A 26,709-nucleotide genomic window follows, 5' to 3' on the forward strand; every position below is an offset into this window, starting at 1 on the left:
GTTCCTCAATGCCACCAGAAACAGCCATCCCACCTTGTGCCATAGCCAACTTGACTCTGATGCATCTATGCCAATATGGAACTAATTGTGCAATTTGTGTCAGTAAGCTGTCATTTGGGAGGAGTTAGGGTATGAGATTAGTAGCATATGGCTGCGAGAGCTGGACCATAAGGAAGGCTGAGAGAAGGAAGATAGATGCTTTTGAACTGTGGTGTTGGAGGAAAATTCTGAGAGTGCCTTGGACTGCCAGAAGATCAAACCAGTCCATCCTCCAGGAAATAAAGCCAGACTGCTCACTTGAGGGAATGATATTCAAGGCAAAACTGAAATACTTTGGCCACACAATGAGAAGACAGGACACCCTGGAGAAGATGCTGATGCTAGGAAGAGTGGAGGACAAAAGGAAGAGGGGCCAACCAAGGGCAAGGTGGATGGATGATATTCTAGAGGTGACGGACTCGTCCCTGGGGGACCTGGGGGTGTTGACAACCGACAGGAAGCTCTGGCGTGGGCTGGTCCATGAAGTCATGAAGAGTCAGAAGTGACTAAATGAATAAACAACAACAAGGGTATGAGATAACATCTTGTTAATTCCATTAGAAATGTTTAATATTATTAAAGGGATGATGATGATGATGATGATGATGATGATGATGATGATGATGATGATGATGTGCAGGGCATGCAGATGATGGCAGAAATTGTGTCTGAAGGTTGATCAAGATCTTTTCTAAAGAAAACATTTGTACTTGTAACTTGAGATTGAGATTGGGGTTCTACTGTAGGCAAGTCTTGAACTCTGCTCTAGGCTGACACAGAAGGTGCCTTGGAGGAGTCTTCCTGGGCTAATGGGAATGCAAATTTATTTATTTCCCAAGCCACATATGACCCGACTAAAGATCTGTTGCAAATCCCAGCTTTGAAGGACGAGCTCTCACTGTTTCTGTTCAGCTCATAAAGGCAGCTGGTTTGCACAGGAACCTTCAACTTGCAGCTGAAGATAAAGCAGGGAACAATTTGAAATATTGCCTGGAGATCAAACTGACAAATAAACTATCCCAGGGCTACCTGGCAGATCCTAGGAGGACCATAGCAACTACAGAGTTGACTTGAGAACTAACAATAGGTGCCAGCAGAGGCTTATACCCCAGCAAAAGGCTGGAGGATACCCATCCTGAGCCTATTTCCATGTACAAAAGTTGGGTCACACATTGGCCCTAGCAAGAGGACAGCATCTGCTCAGTGGCAGACAAAGCTTTTTCTTCTACATCCTCAGCAACTGCCACCTGTTGCCTGACTAACGGTACTGTTAACTTTTCCTTTGTCCTGGTTGTTCTTCCTTGGAATGGCCAATTATTAATTTGCATATGAACTTGGGTCTAGAAATCAGGTGATTGGGCTGTGTGGCATAAAGCAAACTGAGTATACATTTTTCAAGATAATTAAATAACGCTAATGTTGTCAGGACATGACTTAAAACAACCATTTCACAGTTCTCCACTAGGGCAATCCAAATCAGAAACAAAACACCGCCAAACATTCAGCATTATTTCCTTATGCACAGTTGAACATTTGCGAAGACAAATTTGTACTTTGTTCCCCTCTGAAACATAAGGAGCAAGTAAGCGTTACTGGGAAACAATGTTTTGACTTTTGGTACCAGATGGTATGGGGCAAAGCTTTCTCAAAAATGTGAGATTAAAGCTGTCTCAGATGACATTTTCCTCAGATTTTTCTTTCCCTTCCCTTTAGAAAAAAGGGTACTTTGTAGAATTTGGTTTGAATATTCTCCATAGGATTGGAGTAGATGATCCTTCTGGGCCCTCCCAATTTAATCATCCTATGATTCTACTGAAGCTCAAGAGGATGCTTGTTGTTTATTCGTTTAGTCGCTTCCGACTCTTCGTGACTTCATGGACCAGCCCACGCCAGAGCTTCCTGTCAGTTGTCAACACCCCCAGCTCCCCCAGGGACGAGTCCGTCACCTCTAGAATATCATCCATCCACCTTGCCCTTGGTCGGCCCCTCTTCCTTTTGCCCTCCACTCTCCCTAGCATCAGCATCTTCTCCAGGGTGTCCTGTCTTCTCATTATGTGGCCAAAGTATTTCAGTTTTGCCTTTAATATCATTCCCTCAAGTAAGCAGTCTGGCTTTATTTCCTGGAGGATGGACTGGTTTGATCTTCTGGCAGTCCAAGGCACTCTCAGAATTTTCCTCCAACACCACAGTTCAAAAGCATCTATCTTCCTTCTCTCAGCCTTCCTTATGGTCCAGCTCTCGCAGCCATATGTTACTATGGGGAACACCATTGCTTTAACTATGTGGACCTTTGTTGTCAGTGTGATGTCTCTGCTCTTAACTATTTGATCGAGATTGGTCATTGCTCTTCTCCCAAGAATTAAGCGTCTTCTGATTTCCTGACTGCAGTCAGCATCTGCAGTAATCTTCGCACCTAGAAATACAAAGTCTTTCACTGCTTCTACATTTTCTCCCTCTATTTGCCAGTTATCAATCAAGCTGGTTGCCATAATCTTGGTTTTTTTCAGGTTTAGCTGCAAGCCAGCTTTTGCACTTTCCTCTTTCACCTTCATCATAAGGCTCCTCAGTTCCTCTTCGCTTTCAGCCATCAAAGTGGTATCATCTGCATATCTGAGATTGTTAATGTTTCTTCCAGCGATTTTAACTCCAGCCTTGGATTCCTCAAGCCCAGCATGTCACATGATGTGTTCTGCGTACAAGTTGAATAGGTAGGGTGAGAGTATACAGCCCTGCCATATTCCTTTCCCAATCTTAAACCAGTCCGTTGTTCCGTGGTCTGTTCTTACTGTTGCTACTTGGTCGTTATACAGATTCTTCAGGAGGCAGACAAGATGACTTGGTATCCCCATACCACTAAGAGCTTGCCACAATTTGTTATGGTCCACACAGTCAAAGGCTTTAGAATAGTCAATAAAACAGAAATAGACGTTTTTCTGAAACTCCCTGGCTTTTTCCATTATCCAGCGGATATTGGCAATTTGGTCCCTAGTTCCTCTGCCTTTTCTAAACCCAGCTTGTACATCTGGCAATTCTCGCTCCATGAATTGCTGAAGTCTACCTTGCAGGATCTTGAGCATTACCTTACTGGCATGTGAAATGAGTGCCACTGTTCGATAGTTTGAACATTCTTTAGTGTTTCCCTTTTTTTGGTATGGGGATATAAGTTGATTTTTTCCAGTCTGATGGCCATTCTTGTGTTTTCCAAATTTGCTGGCATATAGCATGCATTACCTTGACAGCATCATCTTGCAAGATTTTGAACAGTTCAGCTGGGATGCCGTCGTCTCCTGCTGCCTTGTTATTAGCAATGCTTCTTAAGGCCCATTCAACCTCACTCTTCAGGATGTCTGGCTCTAGCTCACTGACCACACCGTCAAAGCTATCCCCGATATTGTTATCCTTCCTATACAAGTCTTCTGTATATTCTTGCCACCTTTTCTTGATCTCTTCTTCTTCTGTTAGGTCCTTGCCATCTTTGTTTTTGATCATACCCATTTTTGCCTGGAATTTACCTCCAATGTTTCTAATTTTCTGGAAGAGGTCTCTTGTCCTTCCTATTCTATTGTCTTCTTCCACTTCCGCGCATTGCTTGTTTAAAAATAATTCCTTATCTCTTCTGGCTAACCTCTGGAATTTTGCATTTAATTGGGCATATCTCCCCCTATCACTGTTGCCTTTTGCTTTCCTTCTTTCTTGGGCTACTTCTAGTGTCTCAGCAGACAGCCATTTTGCCTTCTTGGTTTTCTCTTTCTTTGGGATGTATTTTTTTGCAGCCTCCTGAACAATGTTGCGGACTTCTGTCCAGAGTTCTTCCGGGACCCTATCTACTAAGTCCAATCCCTTAAATCTATTCTTTACCTCCACTGCATATTCCTTAGGAATATTAGTGAGTTCATATCTAGCTGATCTGTGGGTCTTCCCTAATCACTTTAGTCTGATCCTAAATTGTGCAAGAAGAAGTTCGTGATTGGAACTACAGTCAGCTCCAGGTCTTGTTTTTACCGACTATATAGATGTCCGCCACCTTTGGCTGCAAAGGATGTAGTCAATCTGATTTCGGTGTTGTCCATCTGGGGAAGTCCATGTATAAAGCCGTCTCTTAGGTTGTTGGAAGAGAGTGTTTGTTATGCAGAGTGAGTTGTCTTGGCAAAATTCTATCAGCCTATGTCCTGCTTCGTTTTGTTCTCCCAGGCCAAGCTTACCTGTAATTCCAGGTGTCATTTGACTGCCCGCCTTAGCATTCCAGTCTCCCGTGATGAAAATAACATTTCTTTTAGGCGTGTTGTCCAGCAGGTGCTGCAGATCCTCATAGAACTGCTCTACTTCAGCTTCTTCAGCATCTGTGGTTGGGGCGTATATTTGGATCACTGTGATGTTAGATGGCTTGCCCTGAATTCGAATTGAGATCATTCTATTGTTTTGGGGATTGTATCCAAGCACTGCTTTAGCCACTTTACTATTAATTATGAAGGCTACTCCATTTCTTCGGTGGTCCTCTTGTCCACAGTAGTAGATCTGGTGGTCATTTGATGTGAAGTGGCCTATTTCAGTCCATTTCAGTTCACTGACGCCCAGAATGTCTATCTTTAATCTTGACATCTCACCAATAACCACATCCAATTTGCCCTGGCTCATAGATCTTACATTCCAGGTTCCAATGGTGTGTTGATCCTTAGAACATCGGATTCGCCGTTCACCACCAGCACCGTCGGCCGCTAGCCGTCCTTTCGGCTTTGAGCTAGCTGCGTCATCACATCTGGGGCTAGTTGAACTCATCCTCTGTTCCTCCCCAGTAGCATTTTGACCACCTTCCGACCTGGGGGTCTCATCTTCCGATGGTATACCGACATATCTCTGGTTGTACTGATCCATTGAGTTTTCATGGCAAGAATCCTGGTGTGGGTTGCCATTACCTTCCCCAGGGATCGCATTTAGTCTGACCTCTCTGTCATGACTTTCCCATCTTGGGTGGCCCTTCACGGTTTAGTTCATGGCATCATTGAGGTGCTCAAGCTCCAGCACCACAACAAGGTAATGATCCTTTGCTGAAGCAAGAGGATGCTAGGCCCCTGGAAACCAAGGATAGTCTCTCAAAGATCTCCAGAAGTTTTTACCAAATTATGAATTTTAATGGGACAGAAAGAGAAAACGATTAACTACATGACTGGAGAATAATCATATTAGAATGATTTGAGAGCCATGCCTGAAATCCTGTGTATTTTTCCCGAAGTTGTGTAGAATATAGAAAATTCCAAAAGTCAAGATGACACTCTTTTAAACCAACAAAGGATGGGGAGAATTAGAAAATGTCTGTGCGTGCGTGCGTGCGAGAGAGAGAGAGAGAGAGAGAGAGAGAGAGAGAGAGAGAGAGAGAATGAAAGAGAAGTGGTGAGAGAGAGGCTGGGGAATTACAGAGACCAGAAAGTACTACTGTAAATTAGTGCCTCATTCCTTATCCCACTTTGTTTGAAAAATTACTAGTCTTCATGATGGAAAAGAACTTGAAATTTTTATTTGCAATTTTGGAGACCACCCAGATGGTGGCCTTTTTATCAAGCACAGAGGAGGAACCAGATGTCTTCAGGAGAGGTTCTGGACTAAGAGGACTCCAGCAAGGGAAGAAAAAATGATGCCTGAGGAGGAAATCACACCCAACACTCCCCTGTCAGTGCAAGCTGCTTTCATGGTCAGCTTATACATCTTCCCTCCAAATGGCACCAGCTCATTCTGTAGCAAGCTGCAAGCATTCTTAGTCGCACAGCCTTTGATGGAGAATGATTGATTTGTAGAACCTGCAGAGAGAGAAATAAGCAGAGCTACATTTGTGCAAACATGGGAACCACCTTCCATGGGAACTGTGGGATCAGGGGGGCTGGTTCACACATGCAAGTTTAACTCTTGAGTGTTGACTTGCATATGTGAATCAAGCAACACTGAACTGTGGAGTCCTTGGTGCTCTCTGAGCTTGGTTGTTTGCACCATGAGCACTGATGACGTTACCTAGTCAGATTATGAAGTGTCTGCAAGCCAACAACCAAGCTCAGAGAGCACCAAGGACTCCACAGTTCAACCCTGAACTACCAATATTCTCTTCTATTGGAACACTGACCTTCCTAAGTAGATTCCATTATTTCACCCTACAACAATCAATAGCATTCCTAGAATTCCTGCTGAGCCTGTTTCTTGACTTTGTCTGCCTCAAAGGCTAATTCTGAAAGCCCATAAGAGTTTACCCCATCTTATACCAAACAAGATCAAGGCAGAGTTATTTTTAGTTTATTTATTTAATTTATCTATCAAATTTTTATCACCGCCCATCTCCCCCCACAAGGAGGGACTCTGGGCAGTTTCTTTTTCATGCTTTCTCAGGATGGAGTAATCTTGTGGCGCAGAGCGGTAGGCAGCAGTATTGCAACTGAAACTCTCCCCAGGACCCAAGTTCAATCCCAGCAGAAGCCGGATTCTCGGGTAGCCGGCTCAGGTTGACTCAGCCTTCCATCTTACCAAGGTTGGTAAAATGAGGAGCCGGCTTGCTTGCTGGGGAAGGTGATGACTGGGGAAGGCAATGGCAAACCACCCTGCTCTATAGTCTGCCAAGAAAATGTCGTGAAAGCGGCATCCCCCCAAAGGGTCAGACATGACTTGGTGCTTGAAAAGGGTCCTTTCACCTTTCACCTCCCAAAAGGGTGGGTCTACATTCTTTCACATTGATGAGCTAAGGAAGAGCAAGTATAAATTGCCTCTGTCTTGCATTCCAACTCTTTAAGGATCATGGTGTGACTCTAGCAGTGTATTGGGGGTGGATGGGTGGGAAATAGTTGAAGAAATACCAGTAGATTCTCCTGTAAGAGTAATGCATTTCTCCTCAGTTCCAGTGCAGGCAATGTGACTTTTGATTTCACACATTTTCTGGTTGTCGGTTTCACAGGCAGGGCAAGACACCCCATTTTCCAAAGTTCCAAATGTGGGAACTGTAAAACAAGATAGATTTCATATAAGCATCCATGTGAGAATGGATATCAGGGGATCTACACGGGGGGGCAGGGTCAAAAAGTCAGGACAGCTGCGATGATCACGCAACACCTTTTCGTCTGTGTCGCATCTGCAGCACATGTAAAAAGGGAAGGTTTTGATGGTGCAGTCATGGTACCATCTTGAATTTTTTGACACACACCACCATTACTACCTCTAGACACCCTGATGGATACCATTAAGTGAAGTACTGGCTGCAAAAATATTTTTTTTCCCTTTACACATATTGTATTTTAACCAGTTTTCCATTGACCTGGAAGTTTTTATAACGATCCATCCAACTCTTAATAGGCTGCCTTTGAGTGATGGTTGGCTAGTCCCATTCTAAATTTCTCCCATTTTTTTCTCCCAGTTTAGACATTGGTACATCAGCAGAATTTCTAACAGATATGCATTAGGTCTCTGGGTGTAATGGTAAGCGGGAAAGACTTTGGGAGACGGGTGAAGAGATGCTGCCTAGAGAACGGTCAGATAAGAGAGGGCATAGCCCACAGCAGGAATATAGGTGGACCAAGAGGCTCAGAAGGGACCCTCCCTAGTTTCTCGGATTATAAAGGAATTGGCAGGAAATGTGTACTTTCAGACTTGCAAGATTCTGTTAATGTAGTCTTACAATGAAGTAGAATTCATTCATCCAGTCATGTTTCCTGTCTGGTCTATCTGGGAAGGCTGACATCACTCTTGCAAGTCTAAAAGTACAAACCTCCCGCCATCTCCTTTACAGTCTCAAAGTTAGGAAGGGTCCCTTCTGAGCCTCTTGCTCCACCTACATTCCTGCTGCGGGCTATGCCCTCTCTTATCTGACTGTTCCCTAGGCAGCATCTCTTCGCCCGTCTCCCAAGGTCTTTCCCACATACCATTCCATTGGGTCAAGACCCATTATAGAGTCGTCCTCCTTAGGACCTGGGCACAGAATAGTAATAAAGATAATAGCCCCTCTATTCCTCATTATTCTTAGGAGGAAACCCAACCTAAGGCTCCTCTGCTCATAGGAACAGTTCCTACATCTCTGATTTAAGGCTATAAAGAATCTGAAAAAAAAATCCAGGATGGAACATGCTATAATCACTTTCTGGAACAATCCATTGGCCCTAAGATAAAAGTAAATATTTAGCCAGGAATGAGCAATTAGACTTTTGATTTACTTTGATGTATGTGATTTTGAAATCTTTATTGTTTCTGAGATTTTTTTTTCTTATGCAAACTCAGTGATTGTGTAACTTCAGTAATAGACCAGTTATATTTTTCAGTCTGTTCAGAGCATTAATTTTTAATTTGTATGATTTTCTATTTAAATGCTTTTAAAAATTGCTTTCTGTATCTTGAGAAGCTCTATATTTTTCCCTCCTTGCCACTGTATATTGTAAATATGACGACTTAAACCAACCCCCCAAAAATTACATTATTGTTTCCCTTTTTAAATAAAGTAATTCTATTAAAAAATTTTAAAAGGAACAGTTTCCAAGCCCAGTCAGTACCCACCACTTAGATTCTTGGGTGGACTTGTAAGAAGGCTGAGCAATTCTGGGATCAAATATGTGTTAATATTCAAAAGATTCTTGAAGTGGACTTACAAAAGAAACCAGAACTGTTTCTCTTGGGATTGATGGAGAAACAGCTCAAGAAACAACATGGGACTTGGCTTTTATACATGATTACAGCAGCAAGAATTTTATGTGCACAAAGATGGAAAGACTCACAAATTCCTGCAGTGGGGGAATGGATGATTGAATTAATGGAACTGGCCCAAATTGCTAAGCTAACAGCGTTGATAATTAGAAAATACTGCGTCTGGATTTGTTTCTACTTGGCAATCACTTTTAGACTATTTGCTTGTGTCTGAAAAAAAGGAAGCTTTGATTTTGGGTTTTGATGATTAAATGGTTTGATTCTATAGGAATAACGTGCCTGAGGTTTAACTAATGGTAAGAGATTGTATTTATAAATGTACCCATATCTCTGCTGAAGAAGGTCAGAAGTCACTTTCTTTTTCTGTCTTCTGTCTAGTTCTGCACTTTTTTTTTCTTTTTTTCTTTAGTTCTGCCCTCTCTCTCGTCTCTACTCTACGTTTTGTATTTTAGCTACACTTTGAAAGTCAATCGAGTTCCTTTTTAAAAAAATACCCACTGCTTAGTTCCAACCGTTCATTGCACATATCTGTTGAGCAACATGCCATATTGCTTTGGATGTGGCGTCCAGGAGCTGTGGTCAAGGTGAAGGCAAGAGGTCTGCACTGCTGTTGATCAATGCATCCTCGGTACGACCCATTGGGACTGACACTTCCGCCTGGGGAGAATGAAAAGCAAATAGAGAAGAGCAGGGCCATTTCATTGGCTCTGGCAGAAGAGTAGCCTCACCCTCCTTGGCCTCAGGATTCCACTGAGGATGCCATCCTATGAGACCCACCACTCTTACCCAGTGTATTGACTTCTGCTAAGGCAGCACATCCCCCCCCTGTGCAAGTAGCTGTGCATGCAGTGCTTCCAAGGGGACATGAAAGACAGGTTACGTTTACCATTCCTAGGGAGAGAGAGAAAATGTGAGTTACGGGAGGAGAAAGGAGGACATGACTCTGCTACAGGCCCAATCAGGCCTTGATCTTTGGCCCACCAAAATTGAAAGTACAGGCAGTCCTCATTTAACAACCATTCGTTTAGTGATGCTTCAGACTTACAACAGTGCTGAAAAAACTGACTTACACCCAGTTCTTACACTTACAACCGTTGCAGCATTCTCGCAGTCACGTGATCATGATTTGGGCACTTGGCAACCGGTTCGATGTTGCAGCATCCCGTGGTCCCATGATCACTATTTTTTACCTTCGCGGCTGACTTCTGGCAAGCAGAATCAATGGAGAACTGCATGATTCGCTTAGCAACTACATAGTTCGCTTAATGCCCACAGTGATTCACTTAACAACCACCCCCAAAAACATTGTAAAATCAGGTCAAATTTGCTTAATGACCACTTTGTTTAACAACTGAGATTCCAGTCTCAATTGTGATCATTAAGCGAGGACTACCTGTATCCACTTAGAGGACAGCTTGGAAAGTGGATAACTTCCACACTAATCTTTCCTCTCCCCATCTCCTCCTGGTGGTTCGCTACCTATGAGGTGCTGGTTCTACAGCAAGGAATGAAGGAGCAGTACTTGGTGGCTACAATAACTACAATCCATTTATAGTCATCTGCCCAGGAACCTCACACAAACCTAGAACAAGCCCCAAAACTAAAGGTTAAAAGGACTCACCATAGACACAAGGAAGGACAACAGAAATAAGGCAGAGGAGCAAATCTCTCTTCATGGTTCCTTGGGGAAAGAAATGATACAGCTGAACACACCAGCAGCTCCAGTGGTGATACTTCCCGTTCTGTGAAGCGACATTTCATTTATTTGATTCAGATCAGGCATTCATCTTACAAAGCTAAACACTTTTGCTTTGGTTTGGTTTTAAAAGGAAGATGTGCAAGAGGGATGACAGCTAGTAATCCTTGAACTAAATCTGGCCTCTAAAATGTGCCACATCGTTTCACAACGGCTGAGACTGGGAGAATAAGGAATGATTGGAAAGGGGCAGAAGAATAGATCTGCTATTATTTCATTTCTGGTTAGTGTAAAATGTCAAAGTGAATTTCTGAGTTTAAGAGTAATATCCAAGTGGTGGATAGCTGAAGCCCAAGAAGTTTCAATAAAGAAGGGTAGGGAATTTCCACATATCTGAATCATTTAAGTAATTTCTCTGGCCATTCTTTCTCCAAGTCTTTCTCTGCCAATTTGTATGGCAAATATTCTCAGAACTGATGTGCAAATATGTGGCAGATCTCTGCTCTTCAGCCCTCAGAATCTTAAAAAAAATATTTTCTACTGTTAGGCTAGAAGCATTCAAATCAGTTTAGTACATTTTATACTGTCTTCCCTCATTGATTTAGCCATTGACCTGTTCAGGTCTGAAATCCCATAAGTAAACTTAGAAATCTATCTCTGGCAATTCACAAATCCACCAACAAAACAATTTGGCAGCTTCTGAAATAACACAAATCTGGGTGTGGAAACTAGAAAACAAGTGGAGAAAAGAAATAAATATGTCTACTGCCTATTGCTTAGAAAGGAGAAATTCATCACAACTTACCTATGAGGCTGAGATCTGGCAGACACGATCCATTCGAGGCCCTCTCTCTTCCCTTTTTATAGTGCTTACGATGGATTTGCTTAGGAAAATTATGTACTTATAACATGACAGATTAGTTCCTGAAAGCCTATGAATGTGGTTTGTTAGATCTTGCCACCTCTGACTGTTAGAATATTACTTCCAAATAAAACAATAGCTGCTGCTTTGTAGAAGTATCCTGGGGCTGTGATGTAGAACTTATGAGTTATGATGGTTGGGGGAAGCATCCCTGCATCCAGATCATTCTCCCACAGTTCGTACCCTACGTTAAGCCATCATGAAGTTTGCTTGGCCCAGCTGAGCACAGACAGTAAACCTGACTTGCTCAAAACATCCATTGTTGCATGCCCAGCACCGGGGCTAGGTTCACACAACCTTTGAGACAAGGCTGAAATTGGGTTGTGATCCAACCTCATATAAACCCAGTGATCATCTTAGCATGTGCCAAGATTCACCAAGACCATCACTAAAATAACAGGACACAGTTCTTCATAAGCTAGTTTTATTATAGACAACAGAAACACCATGATTCCAGCAGAACACCAACAATTGCAGCCAACCCTAAGCCTCAAGCTATAAATATAAAAGTCTAAGTTCCAATCTTACATCTGAACATGCTAAAGGACTGAGAGCAGGCAATTTCTTCATGGAAAGAGAGGGTCACATCTATTGCTGCACTGTTATTGTAATGGATCTTTCTGGTCTCAAGTTCTGTATTGGACCTTGAGGTCTCCTAGCCTTCCCAGCATAAACCAGGTCATTGTATAAGCAGAATATTATTTCTTTGAGTGCTGCATGTCATGTGAACACAGCAATTTGATATTGGTAATTCAGGTTCCAGTTTAACCTGGTGAATCTCTGAATGGTGGAAAGTTCTGTCCATCAGGAAGGACATCAATGCCCCACTTCCTCTTTCCAACTTCAAGCTGGAAATGACATCAACTTAAACAATGGGTTAAGAGAACACATGGACATGTAGATTTCTCGATGTCCCTGCTTGTTTAGGTTCCTACACTGCTTTTCTAACGTTTTGCTTCCATACTGACGTATTTAAAATCCTGCAATATAACTAGAGACATCTCTCATTTGTACTGCATGTACAGTCCAACGTTTAAGATATTTCCTCCATTGGAATGTAGATAATAGTGATCCTTTGCCCCAAAAGATTGTGAAGTCCTATGCAGTAAATGGGAAGTATTCTTTGCTCTGATGAGGGTGAGATAAAAGGCAATTATAAATCAGCTAAACTCCATCAACGGCAGAACCCTGGAAGCAATAAATTACCTCTATTGAATTATTTACAGTATTTGTATTATTACCTCTGAATAACCTGGGATTTTTTCCCCAACCCATGCAATCACCTCCTAAACTATTCAGAATATGGGGACAGGTTACTGGGAAAATGCTATTTTCTTTGTGCCTATCCGCATCCCTCTGTGAGTTCCCAGGGGAATCTGGGTAGCTATCATTGAAAAGCAAGTCTTGGATTAAATTGGAGGTTGACCGTATCTATCTAAAAGTCAGATGTGCCTTGTGTTTTATTCTCTGGACACATGCAGGGAGTAAGTTCTCTCTTCATCCAAAGGAACATGTTAGAAAGGAGAAATCTGGTTATTTGAAAACTATCTAGAGAAACTTAGTATCCCTTGCTAGACTGATTTTTCCCAAATCAGAGCGGGATCCTTGGTCACCACCTCCTTCCTTGCTTCAGTCAAAACGCCTCTGTGCACCTTCTTTGTTGTGGTGCCCACCCTCCAAAATAATATCCCCTCAGAGGTCCGGATGGCTCCCCACCCTGATGATCTTCAGGAAGCTATTGGGGCAGGATGGTGGGGGTTTTGTTTCTATGCTTGTCTTCAGGCCACTCATGATTTCTGTTTTTATATTGTTCTTACTTTAATTGGAAGCCACCCAGAATCATCAGGAGTCAGGCAGCCTCTAAATTGGATGGATGGACATCTGTACGTATAAATAAATAAACAAATGAATACATTACTCCTTCCTAGAAAGAGAAGATTTGGGCCTTCACCCATGACTCCTTCTCCATGGATGACGTTGGAGTCACGCTTGACTCTGGGCCCATCTTTACCTTTTACAGGTTGGAGTATTAAAGGAGCTATTCATTGTACCACATTTACCACCCACAAATGGCCCTAAGCTAAGTAAATTGAGTCTTTTAAGTTAATGGTCTTATGGGGGAGGGCCATTTTGATGGCAATTTATCCAACTTTACTTCTTCCAAATGGAGTAAGCCAGTCCCTTGTGTCTGGGAATCCTCGCTGCTCTTTCACCTGCATGTTGTTGTTTATTCGTTTAGGCGCTTCCGACTCTTCGTGACTTCATGGACCAGCCCACACCAGAGCTTCCTGTCAGTCGTCAACACCCCCAGCTCCCCCAGGGACGAGTCCATCACCTCTAGAATATCATCCATCCACCTTGCCCTTGGTCAGCCCCTCTTCCTTTTGCCTTCCACTCCCCCTAGCATCAGCACCTTCTCCAGGGTGTCCTGTCTTCTCATTAGGTGGCCAAAGTATTTCAGTTTTGCCTTTAATATCGTTCCCTCAAGCGAGCAGTCTGGCTTCATTTCCTGGAGGATGGACTGGTTGGATCTTCTTGCAGTCCAAGGCACTCTCAGAATTTTCCTCCAACACCACAGTTCAAAAGCATTGATCTTCCTTCTCTCAGCCTTCCTTATGGTCCAGCTCTCGCAGCCATATGTTACTACGGGGAACACCATTGCTTTAACTATGCAGACCTTTGTTGTCAGTGTGATGTCTCTGCTCTTAACTATTTGATCGAGATTTGTCATTGCTCTTCTCCCAAGGATTAAGCGTCTTCTGATTTCCTGACTGCAGTCAGCATCTGCAGTAATCTTCGCACCTAGGATTACAAAGTCTTTCACTGCCTCTATGTTTTCTCTCTCTATTTGCCAGTTATCAAGCAAGCTGGTTACCAAAATCTTGGTTTTTTTTGAGGTTTAGCTGCAAGCCAGCCTTTGCACTTTCCTCTTTCACCTTCATCATAAGGCTCCTCAGTTCCTCTTCACTTTCAGCCATCAAAGTGGTATCATCTGCATATCTGAGATTGTTAATGTTTCACCTCCATAGGGCCATTCATTTCTGCCCCACCCCAGCGTTAGCTAATTATTAAACCAACTTCTTCTTTTCACAGATAGGGACATTGTTCAACTGTTGAACTTGCTAAATAGGTTGACTTGTTCCAAAAATCAGACAATGGAATTTTCTCACAAGGGAATTTCAGCAGTGGGATAGAAACATTTTCAGCAGCAAGCATGACTGGATCCAGGATTGTCTGGGGATGGGGTGGTGGGGTGTCAAGGAAGTCAAGATGGGAGCTGCAATGCATAAAAAAGGAATGGGGCTTTGATTGCACAGTTGCAGTTAACATCTTGATTCTTTTTTTTTTTTTTGCCTTCACCTGCAGAGCCCCCTGCACCCTACTCCAGAAATTATTAGGAAGGCAGAGCCAAAACTGTATTTGATTTCATTTCCAAATTATTTGAATTAAATCTTAATGGTATGACCCTCCAGCCATGCATTTGATGATTCCCCTCTTCTGTCTTAATGAAACTTACAGTTCGGTAACAATTTTTTGAGATCTTTGAGGGTCACACTCAGAAGCCCTTCATGTGCATCTCTGCATGCAGATATGGATTTTTCCGCTCCATTTCCAGGCCTTAACTCCAACTTTTGCTTCCTGCTGCTTGTAAAGGAAATGTTGTTCTTACATTTTACATCTTTAAAATTGTATCTTAAATATTTTTTTAAAAAATTACGTCTTAGAAACAATGTTTGTCAAACCACTGGATGAATGCAACATTTATTCTGTTTGTTTATTTGTTTTATTTTATTTATTTTATTTTCTATCCCGCCTTTATTTTTTTTTAAAAAGGCCTCAGTCTGAGACCTTTGGGAAATGGGTGGTCTATCGATAAATAAGTAAATATAAGTATCTTCAGAAAGCAACCAATTCTAAACTTTTTCTGACTATACAGCAAGAGTGAGCAAACTTTTTCCTTATCCAGGACCAAGTTCCTTCAGGGTTCCTGACAGGCAGGGTTGAAACAAGGAGTGGATGGAAGCAGTAACAAAAATTGGGGACACTCATTCCCTGATGCATTATTCCCTCTCTATCTCCCAAGCATCAGGTACTATGTATAGCTATTGCCAATGGTTTCCAGTGATCTCTTTCAGGGGACTTAGGCTAAGGGTTGTGTAAAATTAAATCAAATCATGGGGGAAATACAGCTCCTGGGCCACAGGTTGCCCACCTGGACTTAGGATAATGTGACAAAACAAATGAATACCTGGAATGATTTATAACAATTTAAATGCAACCTAAATAAGAATGTTCCATCAGAACGAAAGATTATCAGGGAAACAAGTACAGGTCTTCATAGTTACAGAAAGAATAACCATATGTACTGGTTAACAATAGACTCTGTTCAGAAGACAATATTCAGTAATTTCCTCCTCCTGAAGGTTAAGTCTAACAATAGACTGTTTGACAGCTTCTCAGTCATTTCCTCCTCCTGAAACAAAAAACATTCATTGTAAATTTCAGAAGCTTCAAATCTATTTCAGAGTTTTGTTTCCAACAAGCTAGCTTCACGGATATTTGCTGCAGTCTAGGATAGATAACAGCAAAGACTTTCAAAAGATAAATGTTAAGACTTTGAGAACGGTGACTTTGCACATTTAGACACTTTTAAAACGTTGTGTTTTCTTTTTGTAACTCTGAAAGGAGCAAGTTCTCTTTAAGATGGCCTTCTGCTGGGTCCATGCGGCATGCTGATACTCTACTGGACTTCATATAAACGTGGAAGCTTAGGAAGGAACCTTGCCAATATGAGGCTCCAGCATTTTATTCGTCCACTTCAAATCCTTATTCCAGAATGTTTTCCAGTGCAGTTCCTCCAAGTACGATGATTGGCAGCATTTAAGTATGTTTAATGCACCTCCTGAATTAATAACTTCCTTCTTGTTAGAAATAAAAATCCTAAACCGCTTTGAAGATCCAATTTTAATGTTTGTTAGATTCAGCTGACCCAAGCCTGCCACCACCTCTCCTTGGGATAATTAGATGTTTTGCACTGGGGAACAAATAGCAAAGATAGTGTGCCACCTAGTGATTCCTAGAAGCCTGACAAAAATACTTTTTTTTTCCCCCCCAGAAGCTGATTTGGAATATTCATTTTTATTTCCAGAGGTGACTAATATTTTTGTTACCAAAATAATAAAGCTGCATTAAAAACAAGGTACCGCATCGTGTTCGAGATTGCAAACATTTTTCCATCTGATCATTGCGACATTTCAGGTCTTTTAGGTACATGCAGCCCTCACTGAGAAATCTTGGTTAGCATTCCCACCTCACCAATCCACATTAGAAGAGAGGGTCTTGATCCTGTAAATTAGAAAATCTGCATTTAAACACAAGTTGATCAAATTCTTTTTTTAAAAAAAACCAGTGCATATGTTGTCTGCTCCTATGTTTAGGATCAAGATACTAGGAATCTTTATTTCCATTAAATAGCCTTTGAACCTTCCATAAGCAGTATGTTTAATAATATTTTCCAATTACCCAAGTTTCGGAAAATAAGCCAGATCGAAGATGGAAAGATTTGGCAATACCTACAATGGAGGAATGGTTGGTAAAGATGACAGAACTTGCTGAAATGGCTAAATTGACTTGATTAGAGAGAAGACAATTATCTATATTTATTGGTGACTGGAAAATTCTTATGGATTTCTGTGCAGAAATGAAAAACATGAACTTGCCATTTATGGTTTTGATGATTAGACAGGATAGATTATAGAAAGAAGAGAGTCACGATGTAACTTTAGGGAGAGAGCTTAAAATATAATTGTACCTATAACTGCTGTGAAGATCGGAAGCCACTTCTTTATATCTTTCTTTATATCTTTTTCTTCTCTACTTTTCTTCCACTTTTTTTTTGCACTTTTAGCTTTTGATTTCTCCCTTCCTCTTATTTTTCATTCTACTTTAGTTTGTATTAGTTCTTACTATTGTTGTTAAAACTTTTGATAAAAATTATATATATATATATATATATATATATATATATATATATATATATATATATATATTAATTACTGAAAGTAATACACACACACACACACACACACACCAAAAAAAGGAAAACAAGCCAGAACTAGTAATATGTAAGTTGTTTCACTGAGGATGCAGCTTCAGCTTTTGAAACTCCAAATCGGTCTCAGTTAATGTTCTGAGAATTTATGGGCTTTAGAAGATGGATTTGGAGACCGCCCTCTCCTACCAATTCATCAGGCTTTGTTGACGGAAGCCCACTGGCATTCCAAATCAGAAGCCAACTCCTCCATTTTCAGTCTATGGAAGCAACACAGAAATGCCAACACAGCACCACCTCCAAATTCCTGCCTCCAGTCCTATGCGTGGCCTCACTCCCAGAAATCTCCTTTTCCGTTCATTCCAATTTAAAAGCATCTCCAAAGCGAGCCGGATCTCTACAGATCAGCTTTCCTCCAACCTCTCTTTCTCTGCTCCACAAAATGTACAGTCTACACGACACTTTCAATAAACTATGGCTGCTTTTCATTGTAATCATCCAGACATAATTTATGGTTGTTTTGTTATTCCTTTTCTCTTTTTTTCCTGTTTGTGTTAAATTAAAGGAAGGCCATTAAACAAACAAACACACACTTTCCCCCAACTTGAATCAGGCTTCAGTTGTGATCGTCCCTAGCCAGCATCAACAATCAACTGGAACTTTTAATCCAATACAATGGAGTTGCAGCAGGTTGGGGTACGTTGATCTGTTACCACCTTTCTCCCTCAAACCCCCCCCCCCAAAAACAAACTTGTTAGGAAAGTATCCTGAGAGAGATCCAGATGGTGATCCTCCATCTTGTAGTGACCAATGAACAGAGGGACCTATGGCCATTTTATATCCTTTTTAACAATTAGGGCCAAAGTAAGTGGATCACGTAATTTGGCTTTATGCACCATGATCTAATTTGGCTTCTAGTCATTTCATTAGAACTCAGAACAGCACTTAATTCTATATTGGACCCCTTGCATCCTGGTTTCACACCTGGATAGAAGACAAGACATGGCACTGGTTGTCCTGGTAGACTAACTCTGTCAGTATCTGGGGGGGGAGGAGTATGCCTTATACCCTACAAGAGAGTCCCTGTAGTCCTTTTGGCATGTTTTCAGATCTGGCTTACCTCGAAGGGCTACCACCACCCCAGACCAGGCCAAGGATGCCATCCAAATCCTGACCTGATGCCTAGAGGCTGCAAAGATCTGAAGAGGTCAAATCAAGCTCAGATTAAACCCCAGCAAGATAAGAGTTATTGTTGGTTGGTGATAGATCTAACTATATCCCAGTTCCAATCTTAACTCTCGAAAGACTTGCACACCCCCCAAGAGAACTTGGTCCATGATCTAGGGTGTCTCCTAGCCTTCTGGCCCCTACTAGAGCAGCAGGTGGAAGCGGTGGCCAGAGAGCCCTTTGGCCAGCTTTGCAATAGCGATTCACATTCTAGTCACTTTGTGTATGTGCTTTATCTGAGTCTGCCTTTGAAGATGACCTGGAAACTTCAACAGGCCCCAAATACAGTGGCTCATCTGCTAACTGGGGGTAACAGATTTAGCAGTGTTTACATCTATGCTGCAGACACTGCACTAGTTACTAAGTCCAATTTGCAGGAGTGGGTGTTACATTTACAGCCCTGTATGGTTAGGCAACTTGATACCTACTCTCTCTCCTGTTCAGACTTGGTCCATCCCATGTGATCTTTAACAGGAGAAATGAAGAGGTGAGGGAAGCAGAGGCCTGATGCCCCTTGGGAACACTTTCCCCCATGAGATAAGGCATACCCTCCGCTTCTTGGCATTCAGAAGGCCCTGAAAATGTTTCTTTTATCCATTCAGCATTTGGTCACTGATGGTATTTTGGCTGCTTAGCTAGTGACTAAGCAGGATGATTGCAAGATGGTTGGTTGGGGATATTTTTATAGATTATTGTTATAACTGTAAACTGCCTCGAGTTCTTGTGAAATGAATGGTCTATACATGTATGTCTAAAATAAATAAATGATCCATTGAGACATCAAGGAATTCCAGAGCATTTATAAGTTCATAAGGGCCATTGTACAAAAGATTCTAAGAACCAACTTATTAGATCAAAAACAGTGAAGTAAACTTCTCCCAATACCCAAATCAGCTACATCTAATAGAAATACAGAGAATCTTTCCAATTTATGGAGTGCCATCCTTTGAAGACCTATCTCAGTAACCTTTGTGGGATCTCTTCATATGATAGGCAGACAGCAACCTTTACTGTGTTCTCCTGGCCAGTTTGACCAAATGGGGAAAAGAAGAAGTAACACTTATGCAGAAAAGAGAGAAGGCACACACTTGTCCATCTCCAAGCAATCTTCGGTGGTGTTCTTGGTCCATCTTCAATCACAGATGAAGCCAGGTGAAGGATAGCAAAAGGAGCCCTGGACCTTTTCCTCCAAGCCATATGCCTTTTCTAAGACCCTCTGTGCATCTTGTGCAAAGCTATCCAGAGCAGTGTGCAACAAGAAATAGACAACCACAAATGAGATGCCCCCTGCTACCAAGTTGTTCAAAAAAGGCACTTTGTTCTTCACCACTTTGGCAACCACCTGCCCAGGGACTGCAGCTTGGTTCAAAACTTCCCAGACAGCATTCTCTGAAAGGTATCTCCCTAATGTTGAACACACTTGATTTTTCAGTTCATAACAGGGCTTTGAGACCTTGATGGCCAAGGTCTCCAAAGAAGTAGCATCCAAGCCAAAATGCTGGTGGTATTCCTTGAGAGTGTTCATGAGCATGGGGATATTGAGGTGGAAAGGCTGGCCAGGCAAGGCTGGAGCAATACAGGCCAGCAGAGCCTTCTTCCAGATGTGCTGGTGCAGTGAACTCTTCTTCTTCTGCACAGCTGCAGCAGTGACAGATGGAAATGAAAGTAGCAGTGTGTGCTTTTTGTGGCCCTCCAGCTCTTCAACCAAAGTGTCCTGCAAGTGGTAGAAATCAAATCTATGCAATTCGAAGCTGGAGATCAGGAAGACCTTGGGATTCTCCAGGCCTTCATTCTTTAGCTGGCGGATACAGTCCATCTCTATTTCCTGCAGCACATGAACTTCCTGGAAAAACTTTGGTCTTCGTTGTTGTGAAGCCTGCAGGTCCTGGTCTATCTTGGAACGGACAAAGTAGAAGTGCTTGCCCATGGCACCCACAGCCCGGGCTAGCTCAGCATGATTCTCTCGGAAACGCTCAGATGCCACAATGATGAAGAAATCGTATTTTTCAAATCCCACCAGCTGCAGATATTTCTTGCCTTGGAAGTATGAGGTACCAATGCCTGGCAAGTCCCAAAGCCGAACATTTGGCAGATGAGGGTGATGATAGGAGGTGGGTAAAGTGGTGGTCTCAACCACACCAGTTTGGGCTGCCCGGAAGTCCTCATCACTAATTCCCAACATGGCATTGATGAAGGTGGACTTGCCAGCCCCAGCTTCCCCTGTCACTGCGATGTCTAGTGTGGTGGTTTCTAGAGAAGCCAAGAGCGACTGGACTCGAGAAGACACCTCCAGAACTACTTGCGACTGGATAACGGAAGCCATCTCCCTGAGGTCGGCCTCCTGGATGTCCATGGTGGAAGTTCAGCTGAAAGAATAAAAGAAAACAGGGAAATCAAGTTTCTTTCTATATGTGCCTAACTTTTCTCCTAGAGAGGGAGGAAAGATGGCAGTGATGAAACACCTCCTGTAATACGCATTCTCAGAGAGGCTGTTCCTGTTGACCTTTACCCCCCTGCACCTCACTTTCTTTTATTTTATTTGACCTGATTGCTTTTTCTTGAGCCCTATATTGTTCTTGTTCATCTTAATTCTTAAAACCTGCCCCTACTTGCCTGGGAACCTTCTGATGCACAGAGTAATAAGATCGGAGAAGAGGAGCACCATCAACATGGGGAGGAGGAAGAAAAGGCAACGCTCACATTCTGCAAAACAGATTTCATCCAAGCCAGCGTTCCTCAACCTTGGCAACTTGAAGATGTGTGGACTTCAACTCCCAAAATTCCCCAGCCAGTTCTGGGAATTGAAGTCTACGCATCTTCAAGTTGCCAAGGTTGAGGAACGCTGATCCAAGCCCTCTCGTCTTGTTTCATGTCAGAAATGCAGGGAATAGAAAGGGGGAAGGTATTAGTTAAAAGTTAAAAAGTTAAAAACATTTAATAAAAATATAAAATCTGTATAGCTCTAGCCCAATACCGGGCCACATCGATGGCAAAGGTGTTTCCAACCAGTAAGTCACTCTGTGTGCGTGTCGGTCCCAAAGGGCACTGTAAAAGATAGGTAGTTGTTTGAATATTGCTGCATTCGCAGCAAATATCCTTGCCCTCAGGGAAAACCCCCCCTTTTCCCATACAGCCTTTAGTTCTGGCCAAACCAGTGCGCAGTCTGTTTAAACATCTCCATGCCGTCCACATGCAAACCCTTGAAACAGCTGAAAGTTGACAGGTACATTCCAACCAAGCCGGTTCACTCTGTAAGTAATACAACCCCTCTCCTCACTTTAGAATGGGATCTCCAGGAAGAGATTGAAAGCCAACAACTTACACATCTGTCCTAAGTCTACAAGAGGCTATCCCTTCCTCTCAGGCTGCCGACGTTTGCTCAGCAGCAGTGCGGATGATCTCCAGTGACCCCGAGAATCCAGATCTTAAATGCTTAAGGCCCACTGGAGTTGGGCAGCTAATACATTTAAATAGATAAATAGATACAGATAAACAGATAAATAGATAAGAAAGGAAGAAAGAGAGAGGGAGGGAGGGAAGCAGGCAATGTAGCTGACTTCATGGCCAGACGTAGTCTGCTGAATGCTCAAACAGTCCTCTCAATTTTCAACCCACTGACCACAGTTAAAAACAAACTAGACTCTTTAAGAGAGTCTTTTGCCAAGTTTACTGAGAATTTACCAACTAAGACCTTGGAGAAAATTTCAGAGCCCAAGCTCCCTTCTTTAATAGTATAGGTAGTCCTTGTTTCGTGACCACAATTGGGACCAGCAACTCAGTTGTTAAGCGAGGTGGTTGCTAAGTGAAACCGTGACTCTGCTTAAGATCTTACTTCAACTTTCTTTTATACAGATCTGCGAAGGTCATAAATGTGAGGATTGGTCACAATCAGGCTAGAAACCGGGAGACTGTGAGTTCTAGTCCCGCTTTAGGCATGGAAGCCTGCTGAGTGACTTTGGGCCAGTCACTCTCTCTCAGGCCAACTCACCTCACAGGGTTGTTGTTGTGGGGAAAATAGGAGGAGGAAGGAGTATTAGGTATGTTCCCCACCTTGAGTTATTTATAAAAATAATAAAGGCAGGATTTTAAAAAATCTTCAAAAAGTTACTTTTTCATCACCGTCGTAACTGCAAACGGTTGCTATATCAGGCAGTTGCAAATCAAGGACTACCTATATGCTACAATCACCATGCAGGGAAGACAGGTCAATGTTCAAGCCTAACTCTAGAAAGGGAAGGAGAGAATTATACATTCCCTAAAATCTAACAAGATATCTGGTGCGGACTTTCTGCTAGCTGAAACTGGTGGGCTCCATTATTGACGAGCCTGCTCTCTCATATAAGCAACGCCAGTCATATTCTATGGAAGAAACTGGCTGATCCGTTAATGGTATATTTGGATATTGCAAGCCACCCAGAGTCTTTGGAGTGGGTGGCCATAACAAATATAAATAATAATAATAATGGAAAAATAATGGAAAAATATCTAACAGTGGGCCTGACACATGCCTTAGCCAGCGCAAGATTTGAGCTCCTGGATTCTTTGGTAGAACATGAGGCATTCCACCAAATATTGTATTCAGAGAGGAAATGTGTATGGGCCTCACGTATTGTCAGCCCTTCCAGGTGATCCAGACAAAAAACAAGACTAGATGAACCAATTCTACTTTACTCTAAGAGTCCACTAACAGAATCTTGCAAGTCTGAAAGTACAAATCTCCCCCTTCCCCTTTATCGCTTGAGTGTTCAGGGCTGGTCTTCCCTAAGTTTCTTCTTTAGACCCACTCCCTTTCCTTTTATCTGACTGTTCCCCAGGCAGCATCTCCCCCCTCTGTTCTCCAAGGTCGCCCTCACATTCCATCACACACATAAAAAGCCTTGTGCCTCTTTGTCAGGGTCAGTCTCGCTTCGCAATAAGACACAGACTCAATGGGTATTAAGGATTTCTGGTTTATTGGAATGATGGCTGACAGAATGAAAAACGGGAACGGGGGTGGTGGTGTGGAGGTGCCCCTTTTATACCCTCTTGTAGTGTCCCGGGCTCCTCCACCCTGCATTGTCCCGATCCTTCTCGATGGGACCCTTGATGGCTGCCTGGGCGTTTTCCCGGTGTCTCCCTTTGTCCCCCGGATTTGGTTGTGTCCTCCAGGGCACCAGGTGCGGCTTATCTCCGTTCTTCCGACGTCCTCCTTTTCAGCGGTCTATGGGTCTGTGGGCGTGGGTGCTTTCGGGTGCTTGTGTTAATCCCTGGTTTAATTATCTCCTTCCTCTATTTCCTAATGATCATGATCTACGTTGTGAGGCTCTTTGTGCCTTGCAACGAGGTCATGACACTCTTCTGTTTGACTGCCACCTGTATGCCTCAGCCTGGACAAAGCATTTAGAACCGCTAAGCAACAGGATAGCCCACTGGGACGCCATCAGTAGGCTGTCTTACTTCCTTCAAGATACAAATAAATGAGCAGTCAGCTAAAGCCATTCAGGAGAGAACCTCCTGCCTAGATCAGACTGGGGTCAACTGCCACAGTGATGATCCCATCTCAATCTCATCTTCTTTTTGTAAATCGCAGTTTGTCGTATCTACCATGCTGATGCTTTGCTATGGTTGGCTAATCAATAAACAATCTAATCTCCTCCCCCATGCCAAGGGCAAAATCACTACGCTTCCATTCCTTTCTAAATTAAAGAGAAATTAAGATTTTTTTTTCCTCTTCCATGTGAGGAGAGAGAGGCAGAATAGGAAGTGGGGGGCCCACCCAAACATTTAAGCAGTTTTGCACACAAGAGAACTACAGTCAGGGTCTTGGACAGGCAGAGTTGCACTTTTAAAAAAATATCCTCTTCAAATCAAGTTTATTACAGCCCTAAGGCCAGATACAATCAAAATATCTAGTAATAACATACATACATATATATGTCATATATATATATATATAACAGAAAAACAGTAAGTATGATAGGATCTAAAATTTATTAAGAATAAAAATACTAAAATAAATCAAAATAAAATACTATTTTAAGAAATTCTAAATCTAAGCGTTGGAAGGGTTTGAGGCAACCTCCCCCCCCCCCCCTTCTCTCTCAGGCCACTATTTTGAAACGCGTCTTTTCCCACTCGACTGTTCCCACCAAAAACACTTCCCCCAATATTGCCTTCCCCTTGAGCAAGGCAAAAGGTTAAAAGTTACAAAATAGAATGGGCCCAATGCAAAAGGCGACGCCAGAGATCAAAATGTATAAGGAAGCCCAGCTGTTTAGACAAAGGATTCCCTTCTAGTTTGATCAGAAACCTTGGAAAAAAGGTCACTCCTTCACAGAATTTAGCAGAGCCCCTTCAGGCGAACAGCCAACCAGATCTCCATAATCCAATCACAAAAGACCCCTTCCAAGGTGGACAGTCCAGGCTAGTAGACAAAGCCACAGCCTTGCAGGGAACCTGGACTGTCAGAACAGGAAACAAACAGCAGGGGGCCTGACCACAGTCTGAACTCCGGTAAACGGCACTTTTCTCAGTAGTTCCTAGAGGGCATGAAGACGTTCACATAACAACAGCTGAGCTGTCCTATATAAAGGGCTTGAGGGGGAAATACAGGTGTGGCCACCTCCAACCAGCAGACTCTATACGTGCTCTTCGGAAATAAAATCGCCTCCATTCAAGCAACTTCCTGTGTATCTTCAGTCCCAGCTCAGAACGGACCCTAGTAAGATTTCCTTCCAACATAACAAATGGTCTGGCATATCGTGCAGATGGTAGCCCAAAAACTGGGCCACTTGGGAGGATAATTATTTATTTTATTTTTATTTTATTTTAATCTCCTCCCACCAAAGGGACTCTGGGCAGTTTACAATAAAATAATCAATAAAATGCTAAACATACAATATAACTACAATAGATAAAATACAGTATATAAATAAACAACAAATATAGGTAAAAATAAAATCCAGATGGTAAATGATCTAATTTTCGAGTCCTTGTCCGAAAGAAGTAGCATTCAACAGAAATCACACTGCCCACATGGAAATTTCTTCAAAATCGGATATATAAGGGTCTGTCTAGAGTCCTTATATATGGAACAGCATAATAACATAACATCTGGTTTAGGGTTTCTATTGAGCCATCACCACATGGACATAATTGAAGGTGCACAGGGGTACCCTTGAAACGTCCAAAAAGGACAAAAATCTATTCATAAATGCAATCCCACCCTTCAACCTAATCTCCGCATAACTACAGCAACTTGTTTCAAAATACACTTGTTTTAATCAAATAAACTTTATTTTTCCCTCCGTGCCTGCAATTTTCTCCCCACCTTTCCCCCGCCGCTGTTTCTCTTGTTCTATTTCAACCAGCTCTTAAACGGGCAGACATTTTCCTCCTACTTCCTTCCAGCTATTCTGAGTGTTTAGTCTCCACAGCCCATTTCCCGGAGCCCACCCATGGACCCCAAAAAGAAGCAAGAGCAGGAAGTGGTCCCGCTATTTTTCTTTTCACTCAAAGAACACCCGACCCACGTAGAAGCAGAGCAGAAGGAAGCCCATCAGTCCCTCTCTCTCAGCCCTAGGAAGAAGGCAATGGCAAACCACTTCTGAAATCTTGCCAAGAAAACTGCAGGGACCAGTCCAGCCAGTCACCAAGGATCGGATACGACTGAAGGGCAAAAACAAACCCTGCAACCAGCTCGTCTGGCGGGAGTCGTGAATTCAGGAGATGCGTGCGATCCTTGGCGGCTTGGTCCCAGGAATCCGAAAGCGCCGCGCTTTTCCTTCTGGATCCGGCAGGACCCCCCGCCGCCCAACGAATGCCCCCCAACCTGGCCTGGGTGGCGGTCCCTTCAGGATTTCCTCGCGGAAAGAAGCTGCAGAGGGGCGACCCTCTCCTCGGTTGGAGGAGGAAGTGAAAGAGAAACCAGAGCTTGCAAGAAGGCGGAGCTGCCAAACCGGAAAGGGGGAGCCCCTGCAGCCGAAAGAGCCGCGTTGGACGGAACCCTCCGGTTGGGGTAAATCCCGGAGTGGCTCCGTTTCTTCATCCCTGGCGGTCCGCGGGCCAGTCCGAATCCCACCGCGAAACAGAAGCTTATGCAGCGATGTAGGTCGATTTTCCCTTTGCAAAGGC

At 42.8% G+C, this 26,709-nt stretch overlaps 2 protein-coding genes across 2 annotated transcripts; both read right to left on the bottom strand.

The window, feature by feature from the left end:
• Nucleotides 1-5,526: 5,526 nt before the first annotated feature.
• LOC134503066 (phospholipase A2 inhibitor and Ly6/PLAUR domain-containing protein-like) lies at nucleotides 5,527-9,520 on the bottom strand (the record flags this gene model as incomplete). The annotated part of the gene is made up of 4 exons (XM_063311686.1): nucleotides 5,527-5,831; nucleotides 6,870-7,010; nucleotides 9,199-9,357; nucleotides 9,487-9,520. Coding segments are annotated over 4 exons (546 nt in total), but the record flags the coding sequence as incomplete, so codon positions are not given.
• Nucleotides 9,521-19,424: 9,904 nt separating this feature from the next.
• LOC134503257 (interferon-inducible GTPase 5-like) lies at nucleotides 19,425-26,493 on the bottom strand. The gene is made up of 2 exons (XM_063312008.1): nucleotides 26,264-26,493; nucleotides 19,425-20,963 (listed from the first exon to the last, which is right to left on the bottom strand). Exon 2 carries the CDS (start codon nucleotides 20,948-20,950, stop codon nucleotides 19,730-19,732), a length of 1,221 nt encoding a protein of 406 aa, XP_063168078.1. The 5' UTR covers nucleotides 20,951-20,963; nucleotides 26,264-26,493; the 3' UTR covers nucleotides 19,425-19,729.
• Nucleotides 26,494-26,709: the final 216 nt, after the last annotated feature.

The sequence above is a fragment of the Candoia aspera genome, chromosome 10 (genome assembly GCF_035149785.1).
Source record: "Candoia aspera isolate rCanAsp1 chromosome 10, rCanAsp1.hap2, whole genome shotgun sequence".
NCBI lineage: Eukaryota > Metazoa > Chordata > Lepidosauria > Squamata > Boidae > Candoia > Candoia aspera.

Excerpts from the sequence above, each read along its gene's own strand:
- LOC134503257 (XM_063312008.1), bottom strand. The coding sequence starts at position 20,950 with ATGGACATCCAGGAGGCCGACCTCAGGGAGATGGCTTCCGTTATCCAG.